Source organism: Dermacentor albipictus, chromosome 7 (assembly GCF_038994185.2).
Source record: "Dermacentor albipictus isolate Rhodes 1998 colony chromosome 7, USDA_Dalb.pri_finalv2, whole genome shotgun sequence".
NCBI classification, from domain to species: Eukaryota; Metazoa; Arthropoda; class Arachnida; order Ixodida; family Ixodidae; genus Dermacentor; species Dermacentor albipictus.
The window spans coordinates 120,545,764-120,565,905 of NC_091827.1; the positions used below are offsets into that span (position 1 = coordinate 120,545,764).

Here is a 20,142-nt window from a genome sequence, read left to right on the forward strand (position 1 = left end):
CCCGTAATTATTGAGCTCTATTCTGTCCTCTGTAGAGCGTATATGTCTAACCAGCATGTCATTATATGCTGGGTGCCTGGACATAGGGGCATCGAGGGTAACGTTCTAGCAGACCAGATGGCCACATCAATTTCATTGCATACAGTCAGTCCTACTGCTTCGGTCCCTGTCACGGACCTGAAGCCTTTCTTAAGAAGGAAACTGCGAAACCACTGGCAACGTAAGTGGGACGTAGAAGTAAATAACAAACTGTACGTGATAAAGCCACAGTTAGGTTCTTGGCCCTCCGTAACAAAATCACGGCGAACAGATGTCCTATTCTGTCGCCTCAGAATAGGACACACATTTGGTACACACAACTTCTTACTCACTGAAAATGATCCTCCAACTTGCGGTAGATGCGGGGAGAGGCTGACCGTCCTCCATGTCCTCCTGGAGTGTCGGAAAGCCGAATCTGACAGAAAGAAACATTTTCCGTTAGCATACCGGCAGCATATTCCCCTTCATCCTGTAATGTTACTCGGCCCAGAACCGCTCTTCGACACTAACGCAGTCCTAAGTTATCTGAAAGATGTTGTGTTGCATGTTGTTAGCCCAACATGTTCGTAGCGTCTCCTCTCTTCAGAGGATGGCGCTGCGATAGTTCTTTCGTGTAGCACGTGCCTCTAGGCCCTTGTGTTTGAAGGGCTCTGGCGAGGCAACAGTGCTCCAGGCATTTTTACCATCTCATATATTTTCTATTCTGCATCATTCTTTCACGATGGATTTTAGTGTTCATAGTATTCGTCATCTGTCATCGCCATAATTTTATAACAAGTTAATTTTACGCACTCTACAGCGAATATTTTTAGGCCACTTTACAGCCAAGTCACATCTTCCATAATACATCGTCAACATTACAACTTGTCATGGCGCTCTTTGGCCAAACCTGGCCCTTGCGCCACAAAAAACCACACATCATCATCATCATGCCGACAATTACAGCTTAAAACACCCCTAGAAGCAGTTGCAGTACGTGCGATATTGTTTAATAAACTAGTAACAATTTGCTCACTATATATCCCTCCGAACTACCAACTTTCAAAAACAGAATTTGACACCTTTATCTATGAACTGCCCGAACCTTACATTGTCCTTGGAGATTTTAATGCACACAACACCCTTTGGGGAAGCCGTCGTTGTGATGCCAGGGGACGCTTAGTGGAAAACTTCCTCCTCTCTACAGATGCTTGTTTGCTAAATGGAAAAGATCCTACATTTTACTGTGTCGCAAACAAAACATTTTCATCTATCGATTTGAGCATTGCATCGAGTTCACTCTTGCCGCATCTGGACTGGAACGTGATTGAGAATCCGTACGCGAGTGACCATTTCCCCATTGTCATAAAACTAACAAGAGGTGATGAGTGCTCTCCAAATGTCTCCCGGTGGAAAGTCGATTGTGCCGACTGGACACGATACAGGGAGCTAACACATTTGACTTGGAACGATATCGGTAATCTTTCTATCGAAGATGCAGTGGCATATTTCACGGCGTTCATAGTTGATGCGGCGTCAATATGTATCCCCGCAACAAATGGATCGCCCTGTAAGCGACGTGTTCCATGGTGGAACGACGACTGCAAAAAAGCGCGTAGAAATCAAAATAAAGCTTGGAACAACCTTCGAGACTCTCCAACTACAGAGAACTTGATAATTTTCAAGAAAATAAAGTCTGAGGGTAGAAGAACGCGGCGCCGTTCCAAAAGGGAAAGCTGGCAGAGATATATTTCTAGCATCAACTCTTATACTGACGAACGAAAAGCCTGGAACAGAGTGAATAAAATCAAAGGTCGGCAAACTCATCCTCTACCGTTAGTAAACACGCAAGGAAATACTCTTCAGGACCAAGCGGACTCTCTAGGGGCACATTTTGAAAACATTTCTAGCCCATTACATTACTCCGATGCATTCCTTAGACACCAGAAACAAGCTGAGAGACTGCCTCTGGACCTAAAAGGAAAGAGCAATGAATCCTACAACGGTCCTTTCAATATGGCTGAATTTCAGGCTGCACTACATAGTTGCAGTCAATCAGCTCCTGGAACCGATCGAATAATTTACGAGATGATTCAACATCTGCATCCCGAAGCACACAAAACACTCCTCTCCCTTTTTAACGCCATATTCTCTGCTAGCTACATCCCGTCAGCCTGGAAGAAAGCAATCATAATCCCTATTCTGAAAGACGGCAAGGACCCGTCTTTGGCCAGCAGCTATAGGCCTATAGCCCTAACAAGCTGCCTATGTAAGTTTTTCGAGAAAGTTATTAACCGTCGCTTGATACATTTTCTTGAAATTAACAAGATACTAGATCCCTTGCAGTGTGGCTTCAGGAAACATAGATCCACAACAGATCAACTCGTCCGTATCGAGACAAATATCCGGGATGCCTTTGTGCACAAACAGTTTTTCTTATCTGTATTTTTAGACATGGAGAAAGCATACGATACTACTTGGCGTTTCTGAATTATTCGTGATCTAGCTGGAATGGGCGTCCGAGGCAACTTGCTAAAGGTGATCCAAAGTTATCTGTGCAACCGCACATTTCATGTTCGTATTGGTAATGTCCTATCTCGTCTATTTACTCAGGAAACAGGTGTGCCACAAGGTGGAGTGCTGAGCTGTACTTTATTCCTTGTAAAAATGAATTCGCTCCATACTATCATACCACGTACAATGTTTTATTCCGTATACGTGGATGATATCCAAATAGGGTACAAGTCATGTAATCTTTGTATATGCGAGCGACAAGTGCAGCTTGGCCTGAATAAGTTGTCTAAGTGGGCAGACGAGAACGGCTTTAGACTGAACCCTGAAAAAAGTACATGCATTCTTTTCTCCAACAAGAGAGGGGTAATACCGGAGCCCGTTATTGATCTTAATGGAGAACGGCTATCTGTTAGTCATGAACATAAATTTCTAGGCCTCATTCTAGACTCCAAACTAACTTTTATGCCACACTTAAAATATTTGAAAATGAAATGCTTGAGGACAATGAATCTACTGAAGCTCTTGTCCCGCACATCTTGGGGAAGTGACAGAAGATGCCTCTTGAGCTTGTACAAAAGCCTTATACGGTCACACCTTGACTACAGAGCCATTGTGTATAACTCTGCCACGCCTAGCGTGTTGAAGATGCTCGATTCCGTCCACCACTTGGGTATCCGTCTTGCTACTGGTGCGTTCAGGACTAGCCCTGTAGAAAGCCTGTATGCTGAATCGAATGAATGGTCCCTACATCGCCAAAGAACATATTTAACTCTCTCTTATGCCCTTAAAGTCAAATCAAATTTCCATCATCCGTGCCATTCAGTTATTCACGACCTGTCTACGGCTAGGCTTTTCCGCAACCGCCCAGGCACTAGACCTCCTCTGTCCCTTCGGTTGGAAGCATTGTCCGAGGAAACAGCTGTGCCGATTTTAGAGAATGTCATAATGGCAACTACGCGGTTTCCACCGCCGTGGGAATGGCAGTCTATCGAATGTGATGTCTCGTTTGCAGAAATAACAAAACGAGCACCTGAGGCACACATACGATCACATTTTCTTGAGCTTCAGGAGAAATATTCTTGTGCTGAATTTTATACAGATTTCTCTAAGTCGTCTTCTGGTGTTGCTTACGCAGCAATAGGACCAGAATTCTTAATATCCGGTACATTGAACCCATATACATGTATCTTTACAGCGGAAGCATATGCGATACTCTCTGCAGTGAAGCACATCAGGCAAACGAATCTTACTAAGGCTACAGTGTTCACAGACTCATTGAGTGTAGTGCGAACCCTTATGAATGTACGTAAACATAAAAACACTGTCTTTAACCAATTGTATACATTACTGTGCTCAGCTTATAGTGCTAAGCAAACGATCATCCTATGCTGGGTACCTGGCCACTGTGACATAAAGGGCAACGAAGCTGCTGATGAGAAAGCTACTTCGGTAGCTTTTAATGACACAGACATAAACATACCCATCCCTGCTACAGATCTTAAAGCATACTTGCGTCACAAACTGAAAATCCACTGGCAGCAGCAGTGGAATGCTCAGATATCAAATAAACTGTACTTGATAAAACCCAAATTAGGATATTGGGTATCGGAGAGAACATCACGATATAACGAAGTGCTCCTTTGCCGATTAAGAATAGGACACACTTACGGCAGTCACTCTTACCTCTTGACTGAGGGGCATCCTCCCACTTGTGGTAAGTGCGGCCAGAACCTGACAGTCCTGCACGTTCTTATACAATGCCCTGCATTAGAAACACAGAGGAAAAAGAATTTCATTTCCGCATATCGCGAAAATATTTCTCTTCACCCGAAATTTTTTCTCGGCAATGAACCGCTTTTTAATCCGAAGTTAGTTTTAGCGTTTTTAGCTGAAACAGACACTCTCGAAATCATTTGGCCAGGACATTTTTAGCTCACGTATAACAGCCTTGTACTCAAAGGCTTCCTTGAATCTAAAGTGTCAATGCTATGTTTTATTGCATCATGCTTTTAGCGAGACCCCATTACCATAGCCCACAGCATTATTTAGTCAGTCATTATTTTAGCAACTACATATTTCACGCCATCCACAGCGAACGATTTTAGGCCTTCTTACAGCCATGTCACATATACCATAAGAAATTCATTGCCTAACTCATTGCCTGCATCATTCACAATGCACCGCTAACATAACATTTGTCATGGCGCTCTTTGGCCATACCTGGCCCTTGCGCCATAAAGCACTACACATCATCATCAACTACCTGATCGCCCTCATAAACGAGGGCGCACCGAAGAAGTTCTCAAATTTTTTTTTGCCGAAATAATGACAATTTCCCAAGATTTCATGTTGCACATTCCGAGAAAAAAGAAAAAGCAGCGAGAATGATCAGACCTTTTCTTTTTACGAAGACACTTGGTGAAGCTTTTGGCCCAGGTTACAAAGTCTCTATGTTGGCAAGTGGCGACCTCCTGTTAGAACTGCGTGATAAGACACAGTACGAGAAACTCTCTAATCTAGTATCTTTCGGGAGTCTTCCAGTGACGGTCACACCGCACCGCACAATGAACACCACCCGCGGAGTCGTTTCCGATGCCGATCTGATGGAACTGACTGAAGCCGAACTACTGGAGGGCTGGAGCGACCAAAATGTGACCAATGTCAAGAGAATAAAGATCAGGCGCGGTGGCTCCCCGCAGGGGCGTCTGCGTCAGCAGGCATTTGGTGTTTTGCGACACCACGTACCCGAGCACATGGGGCTTGGACCCTCCCGCGTGTAGCCGTGCGCGGCCTAGCCGTGTCGGGGAAAGGGGGATCCTGGAGGTTGAGCCGATGCCGGGTGTTTGGACCTTTAAGGCCCCCAGGCGGAGGCAACACACCTCTTTGGCCTCTGCTTCACGTAGACGGCACCCCCGGACTGACCTACCCGGGGGAAATCGGCAGTCGCCTCTTCCTGTCTCTCTCTCTCCTCAAACCTTCGAATTTATCTCTCACTTTTTGAACTTTCCTGTCTTCTTCTCTCTTCCAGTTACTTCCTTTCTCCACGGGAGCAAGGGTTAACCTTGTGTGAATGGCCAACCTAGGTTATTTCATATTTGGTTATAGTGGTAACGTACAGCTGGCGTTTGCAGGCCGTGTTTCACAGGCCCTGCAGCATCGCCTTGTAGGACTCCACGGTGGGTGGCTGGCGTTACTGCCGAAATTGCAATCTCTTGTGGCTTCTTCTTTCCCCCCACTACCTGATCGCTCCCTGAAGAGGGGGCGCACCGATGATATCTTAGAATTTTTTGCCCGTCAAAAAGAAAGTTTTTCTCGATTCCACGTAGTCCACTCTGAAACACCAAACAAACCCGTTCGAACAATCTCCCCATTCCTCGTGTCCAAGTCTCTGACCCAAATTTTTGGTACCGGTTACAAAGCATCCAGAATGGCAAGCGGTGATCTCCTCTTGGAGCTCCGCAACCTGAAGCAATACGAAAAGTTACCCAATCTAGTATCATTTGGCGACGCCAAAGTAACAGTAACAACGCATCGTACTATGAATACCAGCCGTGGCATAGTCTCCGATGATGATCTCTTGGAGCTGACTGAGGCTGAGCTCTTGGAGGGCTTCAGCGAGCCGAACGTCATCAACGTTAAGCGAATTAAGATGAGGCGTGATAATAAGGAAATTCAGACCAAACACCTGATACTTATATTTGGCACAAGTGTTCTGCCCGAGTCCATCGAGGCCGGCTATATCAAGCTCCGTGTTCGCCCATACGTTCCAAATCCTCTGCGTTGCTTCAAATGCCAGCGTTTCGGTCACAGTTCACAGAGCTGTCGAGGCCGCCAAACCTGCACAAAATGCAGTGCTCATGAGCACACCTCTGAAACTTGTGAAAACTCTCTCCACTGCGTAAACTGTGTAGGGGAGCACGCTGCATACTCGCGGTCGTGCCCATGGTGAAAGAAAGAAACGGAAATAGTTACAATCAAAGTCAAGGAAAACATAAGTTTCAAAGAGGCACGCAGGCGGGTATCTTTCCTGCCAAAGCACACCTTTGCCGATGTGGCGCGTCATGGGGCAGCGTCACAACGGCCTAGCGGCTGTCCGACCCACAAGCAGTGAGTCGGCAGTTACGCCATCTGCCCCCGCGGCGGTTGCAGCTAGCGCTGCTCCGTCAACCGAGGAGAAGGGACCGTCGACCCCGAAGGTGGGCGCAGCCGAGGCTGCCTCAACCTCCCAGGTCCCTTCCAGCGAGCTCACTGCATTGTATTCAAATGGACGAGGGTGCGCGCGGTAGACACCGAGGCGCGTGCTGTTTTCATTGATGCTGTTGTTTGTGATACTTGTGTGCAGGGTCACAGTGGGATTTCTTATTAGCGCGCTATAGGTGATAAGCAGTTGCTTCGAGGCCTACGTGGCTCTTCTTGCAAGCCAAAGCACTCCTTAGTTGACCAAAACAAGAGGAAAATAAAATAGAGGAGCAGAGCGGCGAAGTGTGCATACAGAGACAGAAATATGCCTGCACAGTGTAGACTCACTTTCTCTCGTTATTTCTATACGGCTGGCTCTTTCGTCATGCGTGCGTGTAGGGGATGCTGGGCGACCCTTGTTCGCGCCATATACTTAGATCGGTCAGCAAGCGGGCGCTGGACATGCGCTGTATTTAAAGAAAACAAAACTTTTTCGAGCGACGTATCTGTGAATGCCACACGCCGCGCCAGCTGGGGAAAAAGAGAGAGAGGGACGAGTGGCCGCCCGATGGGCGATTTAAGCGGTGCATCACGTATTTGTCGAACTCTTCGCCGCCAGAGGGAGCCCCCTGTCCTACATGCGAACATTTGTCCTTGTGGCAGCTTATGTCCGGCGTATTACGCGCTGTAAGGCGGTTGCGTAATGGCATGGACGCGCCAAAGTGCACAAGACTACCTCTTGCCGCTGCATCCCTGGAATATCGTGAATGTGCAAGCTGCTCTACAGAAAGATTCCGAATTCTAACCGGCTCCCTCACTCGTGGCACATATATGGGCACGCGAAGGTAAGGGAAACTGACACACGCCGGCCGTCGTCATTGCACGGATTTCGCATTCGTGTTGCGCTTAATGAAAGCCAAGCTCGAGCCTATTATTTTACATTTCTCCCACGAAGCCGCCGGGAAATGCGCCTATGGCCTTGACGTATAGCAACGTGAGGTGATGGCCAAACAAGTAAACAAATGGGGAAGGAACAGTCCGAGAAAATGTACCGGCCTCTTGCCTTGAAGAAGCGTGGTACCACTGGTTATTTTCTCTTGTCTATGTATGGATTACTACTGCGAAGTCACTGGCATGTGCGTGCAAAGGGCATAGCCGAGGACCAAGCAAGGCGTACACAGTGCGCAACGAGGTCATACAGGTCGTGCGTGTAGCTCGGAGGGGAACTCTAAGTGAGGCATCGGAACACACCCAAGAGAAAACAACGGGTTGTCATGAGAGAACTACTGCAGCCATGTAAACAAGCTTTTTGTTGCATGTGAGAAAAAAATGTGTGGTGGTGCGGTGACGTTCCTTTTTTCTTTTTTTCCCTTCCATAATGCTCGAGTACTGGCAGTTTAAGAGGTACAAAGTTTCATATCTCAACAATACAAAGCGGTACCGCGATTGTGTGAACTGCACACAACTACTCACGGAAGTTTTGTCTAAAAATTTTTATCCCACCGAAAACGCCTGTGACGTCTACGAAGGTATTGTAAAAGCCATACTCACAAATGACTGGTATATCTTATCGAGGCGTGTAAATTGTGTTCCCTTTATACATATCGCCTTGTGCAATTAACAGAATTTCCAAATCCAGTTCCATTGCTGTGTGACGGAACTTTAAAGTGCACAGTGGAATGGTTTTTTTCTCTCTTCCATTTCACAGTTTTCCACAGTCACTGAGAAAAAAAGAATATTAAGAAAGAGGCAGAGCTCGGCATCAGTTGAAAATTGCACTGTTGCAGGCGCGGCATTTGAACATGTTCCTTTACACGCAATTAGGCGCACCAAATTCGGTGCATTAGTTGGTGAGGAAATACGTTTCTCCCGGCGGCCGCTGAGCTGGAGCTTCGCTATAAGATGACAACAATGCCGTCTATCCTGTGGCGAAGTTGCATGTGGGAATGCAATCGAAAAAGCTAGCGGACGAAATGTACGCAATGTATAGAGCAAAGTGTTGCGTTTGATGAGTGTTTGTCAAAACATGGTGTCCCTTGCAAGTGCGAAGACTGTGCCGAATGCGTGGCATGGGGAAGCCGCGCTTGCGATCGCGGCTGCGAAGCGTTGGTTGATGCTACCTTGACATATTGTTTAACGACCCTTCATACATACGGAAGTACCGCTTGCCTATCCCTAGTTTTGAGGCCCCAATGAGTTGTCCATGTCTCCTAACGAGCGTTCAACACCTGTCAATATTGTATTCCAAATTCGCTCTTATGGTACGTTCACACTGAGGAATCCGGCGTCTACAGCGAATTGAATTCTCCTGCCGCCGAAAATCGCGTAGTTCACACTGCTTGCGGACCGCGCCGCCGGAAAGACATACAGCGCCATCTGGCCCGTAAAGTGCTAACCTCCAATCAAGCGCGGGATATCCTGGATGTTCGCGCGGCTCGATATTGCGCAGTCGTCTCCGCTCGCGTCGAGTTCGTGTGTTTATGTTGCGCGTCTCCACCATTACTTGTAAAGACAATGATGAACCCCGAGCAAGAAGAGGCAGTACTGCTCGGCCTGTTGGCAAGCGCCTTTCTGGCGATGCATGATGCGCAGAAGCATTCGCCGAAGAGACGGCGGCAGCGGCGTTGGTGGGTTCGCCCAGCTCTGCAAGAGCGCGAACAGCTTGGTCACGCCACACAACTGCTACTCCTCCTGCGAAATCGCGACGTGGAGTACTACAGAGAGTAAGTGGAGATGTATTGTTATTTGTGACATTCAATCACGTGCAGCTAAATACTTCGATGTCGCTATACGCACTGTGTTTTGTATTCCTAGGTACCTGAGGATACCTCCACGTTCTTTCGACACGCTCGTGCAGCTCGTTGGACCACACATTCGGAAGAAAGATACGAATTTCCGAAAAGCGATCAGTCCCGAGCACCGGCTTGCGCAAACTGTCAGGTAAGATGTCGAAAACACATGCACATGCAACTGTTGAGGACGCTGTGGCTCACTGAGAATTGTGTAACTGAAAACATGCATTATAGATTTTTCGAGTGGTTTCAATGAACCTGCCAGAGTGTCTGCTTGTAATTGTGTTAACTAAATACGATTCATGTGGTGCTGTGAATGGCATTTAGGTATGTCAATATTGAGCAGATGTCAAAAGCATGCTTGTCATAGGCAGCATTTCCTCAGCATAGGCGACACTTTTGTTGTTTCATGGTGCCTGAGAATAAATGTTTATCTCGCCACGTTATTATTAATTGTAACGTTGCATAAGTTGTTCTAAATATCGCAATAAATTATATATTCGTACGTCCAACCGCATCACATTTGATTTATTTGGCGTTGATCAAAATGCAACCGATGTCATAGCCACAGAACAGGCGAGGCAATGTGCAATACAATGTGCTTGTAAACATGCGCGTCGCATCCCTGGAACATGCAGATTTTCCCATATAGATAACCTTGCACCTATATGGAATTGTGCACACTCTCTGAATTTCTTTATATTTTTCTTCAGATTCTTGGCTGCAGGGGAAACGCTCCGCTCGTCTTGTTTTAGCTTCCTAAATGGATGCTCGACAGCCTGTGGCATTGTGTCGACGGTGTGCCAGGTGCTCTGGGACGTCCTTGGCCCTTTGTACGTTGCCTGTCCATCAAGTGCAGATGAGTGGCTGCGGGTAAACACGATGTTATTACATGGTCTTCAATGCACGTACTTTGTGATAGCACGTACATAGCTGATATGTCATCTCTGCAATGGTTGCTTTCATTGATGTGGCTCTCGCTCACAGGACAGGGTTATGCATTCTCATCTCGTGTACCTTCATCCTTCAGATTGCAAGTGATTTCGAGGAGCGGTGGAACATGCCCCACTGCGTGGGCGCAATTGATGGAAAACATGTTGCCATTGAATGTCCTTCCAAATCAGGAAGTGAGGACCGGAACCACAAAAACTTTTTGAGTAAATCTCTGCTTGCCATCAGCGACGCCTGCTACAGGTACTTGCACGGAATTGATGCGTTACTGGTACTAAAATTAATCATTGTCAGCACAACCTGGTACAATTATGCTCATTGTGACGTAGAGTTCAACAGCATATTGAGGATTTCTTTTGAGTGAAAGGCGTGTGCTTAGGTTTAGGTGAATAGTAAAGAGCCCCGGCTGATCAAAGTTAATCCGTGGTCGCTGACCATGGCGCGCCTTGTAATGATATTGAAGTGTTTACATACAAAACCCCAGAAATTATATTTGAGTGTAAGGTAGTAAGTTTGCTTACATGTGTATGTGCAATTATTGCAAAAAGTGTGCATCTCTTTCAAAATACAAAAGAAAAGGACACCTTACTTAATGTAGGCTGCAAAGTTGTATCGTTGCTTTTGTTACATAGCTTCTTTTCCTTAGCCTCTACTTTGCAGACAACCTAACAGGTTCAAAAATTGGTGTTTAAAGAGGAGTGTTTTTGTTATCTTCTTCAGATTTCTGTACGTAGAAATAGGTCACCTTGGCAGCGACTCAGATGGTGGTGTGTTCAGCAGAAGTAGGCTACAAGAGGCCATTCTTTCCAACAAGCAAGGATTCCCCCATGATGCACCATTGGGCAACGTTGGCAACGTTCCCTTCTACCTGGTGGGAGATGAAGCATTTCCCCTTAAGACATACATGATGCGGCCGTATCCCAGGAAAAGCAAGTTTAACCTTTTCATTACTTTGCATGCTCGGCAGCATTGTTTTAATTATACGTACCTAAAGCTGTTTATTTTCCTAATTCACAGAAGAATGAACAGCTCAGAACACATTGTGATTGCATTGCCCGTCAAACACATGAATGAATATGTTCACCGACAGTGCTTATTGAATGTAGGTACTTCAAAAAAGGAATTCAGCTTCAGATGATCACATAGTCCTTGAAGGTGAAATTTGCTCAGCATTGCACTGCAAAGCAAGACTGCATTGCTGCAGTCTTGCTGCAGCAGTGTTACCCCTTAGTGGATATGGTTTTCACTGGACGTGTGCATATCGGGATGTAAAGATACAACATACACACGTGTGAGTTAGCATTGTAATCTTTTTCCAATAGAGGTGCCTGAAGCACTTCATTGACATATTTCTATACTTTTGTTTCGAAGGCCATTTCGATGGTTTTCCCTACTTTCCTGAGGAAGCATTTTCTTGATACATAACCAATACAGTAGTACAAAAGCAAGTAACGATGCACATACTGCTATTCCGCCTTGTTGCTTGGACATTGTCACTGCTGTTACAGAAAATTTTGTTTTTGCAGTTCAGAATGTGCCTAACTTGTCATGCAGGTCTTCACCCATTTTTGCCTGCTAGCACAGAGGAGCAGCCATTAGAAGGTGATTCTTCATCAAGCCACTTTGTCGAGACCCACAAAAAAGGATCTTCAACTACCGTCTCAGCAGAGCCCGTCGGGTCATAGAGAATGCCTTTGGCATAATGGCATAGAGGTGGCGCATCCTGCGCCGCCCGTTCACAGCTAAGGACGAGAATGTGAGAAGGATTGTCTCTGCTTGTGTAGTCCTGCACAACTTCCTGCTCAAGGAGTCCCCCACTTCCCGATCTGCATACTGCCCTCCTGGAATTGCTGACCATGTAGACTGGCAGGGAAACATCAGTGAAGGGAGCTGGAGGGCCGAGGACAGCAGCAACAATGCACTGCCACCTCTGCGTAGCACAGGCTGTCACTCAACCAGGTAACGAAGTTCTCATGTGGCACGTTACATAATTATGGAGAACTTCCCAGGAAGCATGCAAAATCATGACTTTGGGTAGTCCACTGCTTGCTACTGCTACTCCTGCATATGCATAATTGTGTGATACTTCTTTCTTTTTCTTAAGAGCTGCCTACAAAATGCGGGACGACCTTGCCAAGTACTTCGTCACTGACGGCCAGATCCCTTGGCAAGAGTCCATGATCATGGACAGAACACTGTACAGTGGTAAGTAAAAATTTTATTGCATACTGAGGGTGCTTGTATTAGGCAAAATTCAGCAACAAAGCTAATTTTGACACATGTCTCTTTCCTCCTTTGCTTCCAACACTTTGTCATGCATGACCTTCTGTAGTGCTGTTATTGTATCTATCTGCTGATGCGTATTCAGTAGACGCAGTTGTTGGACAATGGTCATGCTAAAGAAGTATGGCAAGTCGTGTGCTTCTTTCGATGACTGCGATGACTTGACTGCACGCAGTTGCTGTAGGCACTCTGACGCAATGTCGACGTGTGACACTGATTGTGCAGATCTGAAAAAAAAGAAAAATGATGTATACTTGAGCAACATAATCCTCACACTGTGCGTGCCCTGATCTTACCTGGAATCAGTGCATGACAGTCTGGGGATCTTACGTGGCCTGTTCACCCAGAGGAGAAAATTTAAGTTTACATTGTCAATCACACGCTGTGCTACAAATTCACATAATATCTGTGGATAGAATAGCTCGCATGCATGCGGACTTTTTAAGTGATCCTAATGCAACTACTTGCCTTTCAGTTTGAAATGCTGCCTCTTGATCGGTATCCCCGCTGTACCTTGACCTGCAGAAAAAAATGCTGTTACCACATATAGAGTGCACTGAACCTAAAGAAAAGAATGAAGTCAAGCTTATTTTTGGGGATTTTCAGGTCAACACTCTTAAAAACATTACTCTCACCTATCTGGTTCTTCTGTGACTGCACCCCGCAGGGGCGTCTGCGCAAGCAGGCGTTTGGTGTGTTGCGACACCACGGACCCGAGCACACGAGGGTTGGACCCTCCCGCGTGTAGCCGTGCGCGGCTTAGCCGTGTCCGGGGAAAGGGGGATCCTGGAGGTTGAGCCGAAGCTGGGTGTTTGGACCTTTAAGGCCCCCCGGCGGAGGCAACACACCCCTTTGGCCTCTGCTTCACATAGACGGCACCCCCGGACTGACCCACCCGGGCGAAATCGGCAGTCGCCTTTTCCTGTCTCTCTCTTCCTACAACCTTCGTCTTTCCCTTACTTTCCAGCTTTCCTGTCTTCTTCTCTTTTCTATTTACTTCCTTCTTCTTGGCGGCAAGGGTTAACCCTGTGTGGCTATCCAACCTTGGGTACACCATATTTGGTTATAGTGGCGGCGTACGACTGGCGTCGTGCAGACTTGCATGCAAGCTCTGCCGCGTCCCCTCGTTGGGCTCCGTGGTGGGCGGTCGGCGCTGTTGCCGAATATATACATTTTTCCATGGAAACTTCTTTCCCCTCCCTTGCTGATCGCCCTCAAAAACGAGGGCGCACCGATGATCTTTTCAAGTTTTCTGGATGCCAAACCCAAAATTTTCCCCGCTTCCACGTTATTCATTCGGAAAAGCCAAACAAAGTAGTCCGAAACATTTCACCATTCCTTGTCTCAAAATCCCTGACTGATGTTTTCGGTCCAGGTTACAAGGTGTCGAGGATGGCAAGCGGCGACCTCCTCTTGGAGCTATGCGATGTAAAACAATATGAAAAACTACCGCAACTAGTGTCATTTGGCGAGACTCCCATAACAGTAACCCCACACCGTACAATGAACACCACCCGTGGTGTTGTGTCAGATGATGATCTGCTTGAGCTGACTGAAGCGGAACTCCTGGAGGGCTTCAGCGAACAAAATGTGATCAATGTGAGAAGAATTAAGATGAGACGGGATGGAAAAGAGATTCAGACGAGACACCTAATAATTACCTTTGGATCAAGTATTCTGCCCGAGTCTGTGGAGGCCGGGTACATCAAGCTCCGGGTCAGGCCGTACGTGCCAAACCCACTCCGCTGTTTCAAATGCCAGCGTTTCGGCCACAGCTCGCAGAGTTGCCGAGGCCGCCAAACTTGTCCTAAATGTAGTGCCCAAGAACACACCTCTGAAGCTTGTGAAAATGCTTTCCGCTGTGTAAACTGTGACGGGGATCACGCCGCGTACTCGCGGTCGTGCCCCTCATGGAAGAAGGAAAAAGAAATCGTAACGATCAAAGTGAAAGAGAATTGTATCCTTCAAAGAGGCACGCAGACGGGTAGCGTACCTGCCAAAGAAAACCTTTGCCGATGTGGCGCGTCAGAGGGCAGCGTCACAACGGCTTCCGGTGGCTGTCCGACCCACAGGTAGTGAGTCGGCAGTTACGCCATCTGCCCCCGCGGCGGTTGCAGCTAGCGCTGCTCCGCCTACTCAGCAAACCGGGCCATCGACCCCGAAGGTGGGCGCAACCGAGGCTGCCCCGGCCTCCCCGGCCCTTTCCAGCGCTGGCAACAGCCGGCGCAGCCAAATCCCTCAGGGAGCCCCATCAACCTCCGGGCAGCCGGGCGCAGGGGTCTTGCTCCCCAAGGCGGGACCCCCGCTGATAACTTCTCGCTCGCAAGAGCACGTGTCCGGCGCCTCACCAGACGCAATGGACACTACACCGACTCCCACGGCGCGGCAAGCGCCTAAGGAGCGTCGAGGCTCCCTCGAACGCTCCAGAAAGAGTAGAACGCCCGTTACAGGGCCTCGAAAGAGCTCTGTAACTTAAGGCATCACCTCCTTTTCCATACACACAGCACTTATTTACCTTCAAAATGGCCACACAAATTATTCAATGGAACGTCAGAGGTCTTTTTAGGAACCTCGATGACGTGCAAGAGCTTATACAAAAACACAATCCCAAAGTGCTGTGTCTACAGGAAACACATTTAAACCCACAACGCACAAACTTTCTCCGACAGTATGTCAAGTTCCGCAAAGATCGCGATGATGCTGTCGTATCATCAGGCGGTGTTGCCATCTGTATTCATAAAAGTATTTCCTGTCAGCGTTTACAGCTACAAACCCCCCTTGAGGCAGTGGCGGTTCGAGCTCTTTTCCTAAACAAACTCATCACCATTAGCTCTCTTTACGTGCCCCCACACTACAAGGTAACGAAACACGAATTTCAATCCTTTATAGATCAATTGCCAGAACCTTATGTTCTTCTTGGCGATTTCAATGCGCACAGCTCCCTGTGGGGCGACTCTCGTACAGACGCGCGAGGACGTCTTGTTGAGCAGTTCCTTTTTTCTTCAGGTGCGTGCTTGCTGAATAAGAAGAAACCCACTTATTACTGTCTTGGAAACAATACCTTTTGTTCAATTGATCTGAGCATAGTTTCCCCGTCTATACTGCCCGAACTCGAATGGGAAGTTACAAATAATCCCTACGGAAGCGACCACTTCCCCATACTATTAAGAACACTTAAAGAAAATGAATATCTACCACAAGCTCCTAGGTGGAAGATTGACACAGCAGACTGGGAGGAATTCCGAAATTTAACTAGTATATCATGGGATAACATGCGTTCTTTAGAAATAGATGCTGCTGTGGAATACTTCACAGCCTTCATAATGGATGCCGCATGCAAATGCATACGTGAAGTAAGTGGCTCGGCATGCAAACGGCATGTCCCGTGGTGGAATGATGAATGTAGAGTCGCACGTAGGAATCAAAACAAGGCGTGGGGGTTGCTACGTGCTTCGCCCACTGCAGAGAATCTTGTTAACTTCAAGAAAGTTAAGTCTCAAGGCAGGAGAACCCGCCGACAGGCCAGAAGAGACAGTTGGCAAAAGTTTTTGTCGAACATCAACTCGTTTACAGATGAGGCGAAAGTCTGGAACCGCGTAAATAGAATTAGAGGCAGACAAACATATTCACTCCCTCTCGTAAACACACAGGGTGATACGCTGCAACATCAGGCAGACTCACTTGGCGAACACTTTGAGAGTGTGTCAAGTTCAAAACATTATTCGAAATCCTTCCTAAAGTATAAACAAATCGAAGAATGTAAGCCACTCAAAGGAAAATGTCTACAGAATGAATCGTACAACTGCCCTTTCAGTATTGCCGAGTTCAGAGCTGCCTTGAGCTCATGCAAGAGCTCTGCACCTGGATCAGACAGACTCATGTATGAAATGATCAAAAACCTACCCAGTGATACCCAAGTTACACTACTCACACTTTTCAACACCATTTGGGCTGCAGGATACTTCCCAACTGCATGGAAAGAAGCCATTGTGGTTCCTGTTTTAAAACAAGGCAAAGATCCTTCCTTAACGGCAAGCTACCGCCCGATCGCCCTCACGAGTTGCCTTTGTAAGGTATTTGAAAAAATGATTAATCGGCGACTCATCCATTTCCTTGAAATGAGCAAAATGCTTGATCCGTATCAGTGCGGCTTCCGAGAAGGGCGGTCCACAACCGATCATCTCGTACGTGTTGAAGGAAATATCCGGGACGCATTTATACATAAACAGTTCTTCCTATCGATATTTCTCGATATGGAAAAGGCGTATGACATGACGTGGCGTTACGGAATCTTAAGAGACCTGTCAGAAATGGGCATCCACGGTAATATGCTTAATATAATAAAAAGCTATTTGTCAAATCGTACCTTCCGGGTAAAAGTCGGCAATGCACTCTCACGGCCTTTTACGCAAGAAACGGGTGTACCCCAAGGAGGCGTTCTCAGCTGCACGCTCTTTAATGTGAAGATGAACACGCTTCGTGCTTCATTACCACCCGCCATCTTTTACTCTGTGTACGTCGATGACATTCAAATAGCTTTCAAATCCTGTAACCTCGCCGTCTGCGAGAGACAGGTACAGCATGGTTTGAACGAGGTGTCAGGGTGGGCAGAGAAAAATGGATTCAAAATCAATCGTCACAAGAGTTCTTGTGTTTTGTTTACAAGGAAGAGAGGCCTGGTTCCAGATCCCTGCTTAGAAGTGTGTGGACAACAGATACCTGTAAACAAAGAACACAAATTTCTAGGTGTCATACTTGACTACAGACTCACTTTCGTCCCCCACATTAAACATCTTAAAGAAAAGTGTCTAAAAACAATGAACATAATCAAACTTCTATCCCAGACTACGTGGGGTAGTGACAGGAAGTGTTTATTGAAACTCTATAAACGCCTCATTCGATCACGATTAGACTATGGTGCTGTGATTTATCACTCTGCCGCCCCGAGCGCACTAAAAATGCTAGACCCTGTCCACCATCTAGGAATCCGACTGGCCACAGGCGCTTTTAGAACAAGTCCCATACAAAGTTTATATGCAGAATCAAATGAGTGGTCACTTCATCTTCAGAGAACATACATCAGCCAGACATATTCTCTGAAAGTCCACTCAAATCCTCAACATCCCTGTTTTAATACCATTAATGACATGACATATGCTACACTCTTTCGCAATCGTCCTTCCGTAAGACAGCCTTTCTCGCTGCGTGTGAGGGAGCTTAGTGAAGAAATGCACGTTCCACTCCTCGAGCTTCCCCTAATGCATCCAGCCAAGCTACTGCCTCCGTGGGAGTGGCAGCTCATACAATGTGATATATCTTTCATGCAAGTTACAAAACACGCTCCAGAGATTGAAATCCTAATGCATTTCCGGGAACTCCAGCACAAATACTACTGCACGGAGTTCTACACAGACGCATCGAAGTCACATGACGGGGTGTCCTATGCAGCCGTCGGTCTATCCTTCTCGGAATCCGACGTACTGCATCCGGAAACTAGTATCTTTACGGCTGAGGCCTACGCACTGCTGTCGGCCGTAAAGCATATAAATAAATCACAACTCCAGAAATCAGTTATATATACGGACTCCCTCAGTGTTGTGAAGGCCTTGATGCCATTTTCTAAGCACAAAAACCCAGTCATCAACGAACTCTATTCCGTCCTATGTAAAACGTATATATGTAACCAGCATGTCATCATATGCTGGGTGCCCGGTCATAGGGCCATTGAAGGCAATGTTCTGGCGGACCAGATGGCCACATCAGTTGCATCGTATTCTGTAAATCCTACCGCAGCAGTCCCTGTCACAGATCTGAGGCCCTACTTGCGCAGAAAACTGCGGAACTACTGGCAACGCTCGTGGGAAATGGAAACAAACAATAAACTGCATGTAATCAAGCCACAATTAGGTTTCTGGCCTCCCGTAACGAAATCCCGCCGGACAGATGTCCTATTCTGCCGTCTAAGAATAGGACACACTTTCGGCACACATAACTTTTTACTCACGGGAAACGAGCCCCCAACCTGTGGTAGATGCGGGGAGAGGCTGACCGTCCTCCACGTCTTACTGGAGTGTCGGAAAGCCGAATCTGAACGAAAGAAACATTTTCCCGTAGCATACCGCCAGCACATCCCCCTTCATCCAGTAATGTTACTAGGCCCAGAACCTTTATTTGACACCAACGCAGTACTAAGCTTTCTGAAAGATGTTGTCTTGCATGTTTTTAGCCCCACATGTTCGTAGCGGGTCCTCTCTCCAGAGGATGCCGCTGCGATAATTATACTGAATAGCACATGCCTCTAGGCCCTTATGGTTCAAGGGCTCTGGCGAGGCAGTAGTGCTGTAAGCAATTTAAAGTCTCGCATATTTTAAACATTGCATCATTCTTTTACGATGGATTTTAAAGTTCATAGTATTCGTCATCAGTCATCGCCATAATTTTATAGCACGTAGATTTTACGCACTTTACAGCGACTATTTTAGGCCACTTTACAGCCAAGTCACATCTTCCATAATACATCCTTAACACTACCACCAGTCATGGCGCTCTTTGGCCAAACCTGGCCCTTGCGCCACAAAACAACACACATCATCATCATCATCATCTGTGACTGCAGGTGTCACGCAACGTGGCGACGATCCTGCTCCGGAAAGCTCGTCTACGGAGCTTGCATCGTAAATGGTATCCTCAAGCTGGCTGTGCTCGACGACCTCCGTGCTGCCTTCCACGCCTGTGCTTTGGCGAAGCACGACTGGTGTTCTGTGTTATGTGTCATTCACCAAAAAAAAACACACGAAACGCTTTTGAGCTTCAAATATTCCTCACAGCTTTGTAGAATATTGTTTGCATGAAATGAACATGGACAGTTGCTCTATTAAAGCAACGCAAAATTATGTAGGGCAACTTGAGAAATAATATCTTTCAGTGGAATTTTCCAATTGTGTGCCATGCAGTGATGAAAATACCTACTGAAGCCACAATACATTGAACTCAGTGCAATTTCAGTGCAGTTATTTGGTTCTGTTGACATACGAGTCCATTTACCCTTTCAGGAGGGAAGATGAGCTGAGCTCGTGGAGCGCATAATTGCAAAGGAAGAGAAATCACGAGACTAGCTCGTTAAGTGATTCTTTGTTATCCGTGCTGATTTGCAGACTATTTGAGCTCCTGTAATGGTCTGCGCTTCTTCCAGAAGGTATGCATGCGTTTTATGCTTCTATGTAACGGCACATATTGCAAGGACCTGCTGAAGAGTAATGTTCAGAGTGCAGACTCCATTTTGTTGCTTTCCGTCTCCATGAAAAGGGGATCTGATGTGATACAAGTGCACGCTTCACGTCGGGATGAGAAGGAAATAAAATGTGTGGAATGTTTGAGTTTAGCCTCGTCTAGCCAGAGATTGATT

At 46.7% G+C, this 20,142-nt stretch overlaps 1 protein-coding gene and 1 pseudogene across 1 annotated transcript in view; both read left to right on the plus strand.

Moving 5' to 3' along the window:
* The first annotated feature begins 7,424 nt into the window (after nucleotides 1-7,424).
* Nucleotides 7,425-20,142, plus strand: part of LOC135909576 (uncharacterized) — a 71,707-nt gene continuing 58,989 nt past the window's right edge. Inside the window, exon 1 of the mRNA XM_070522633.1 lies at nucleotides 7,425-7,556. Within this exon, the coding sequence (XP_070378734.1) occupies nucleotides 7,543-7,556 (14 nt within the window). The 5' untranslated portion in view covers nucleotides 7,425-7,542. The remainder of the gene's footprint in view (nucleotides 7,557-20,142) is intronic.
* LOC135909570 (uncharacterized) lies at nucleotides 9,226-19,476 on the plus strand (annotated as a pseudogene).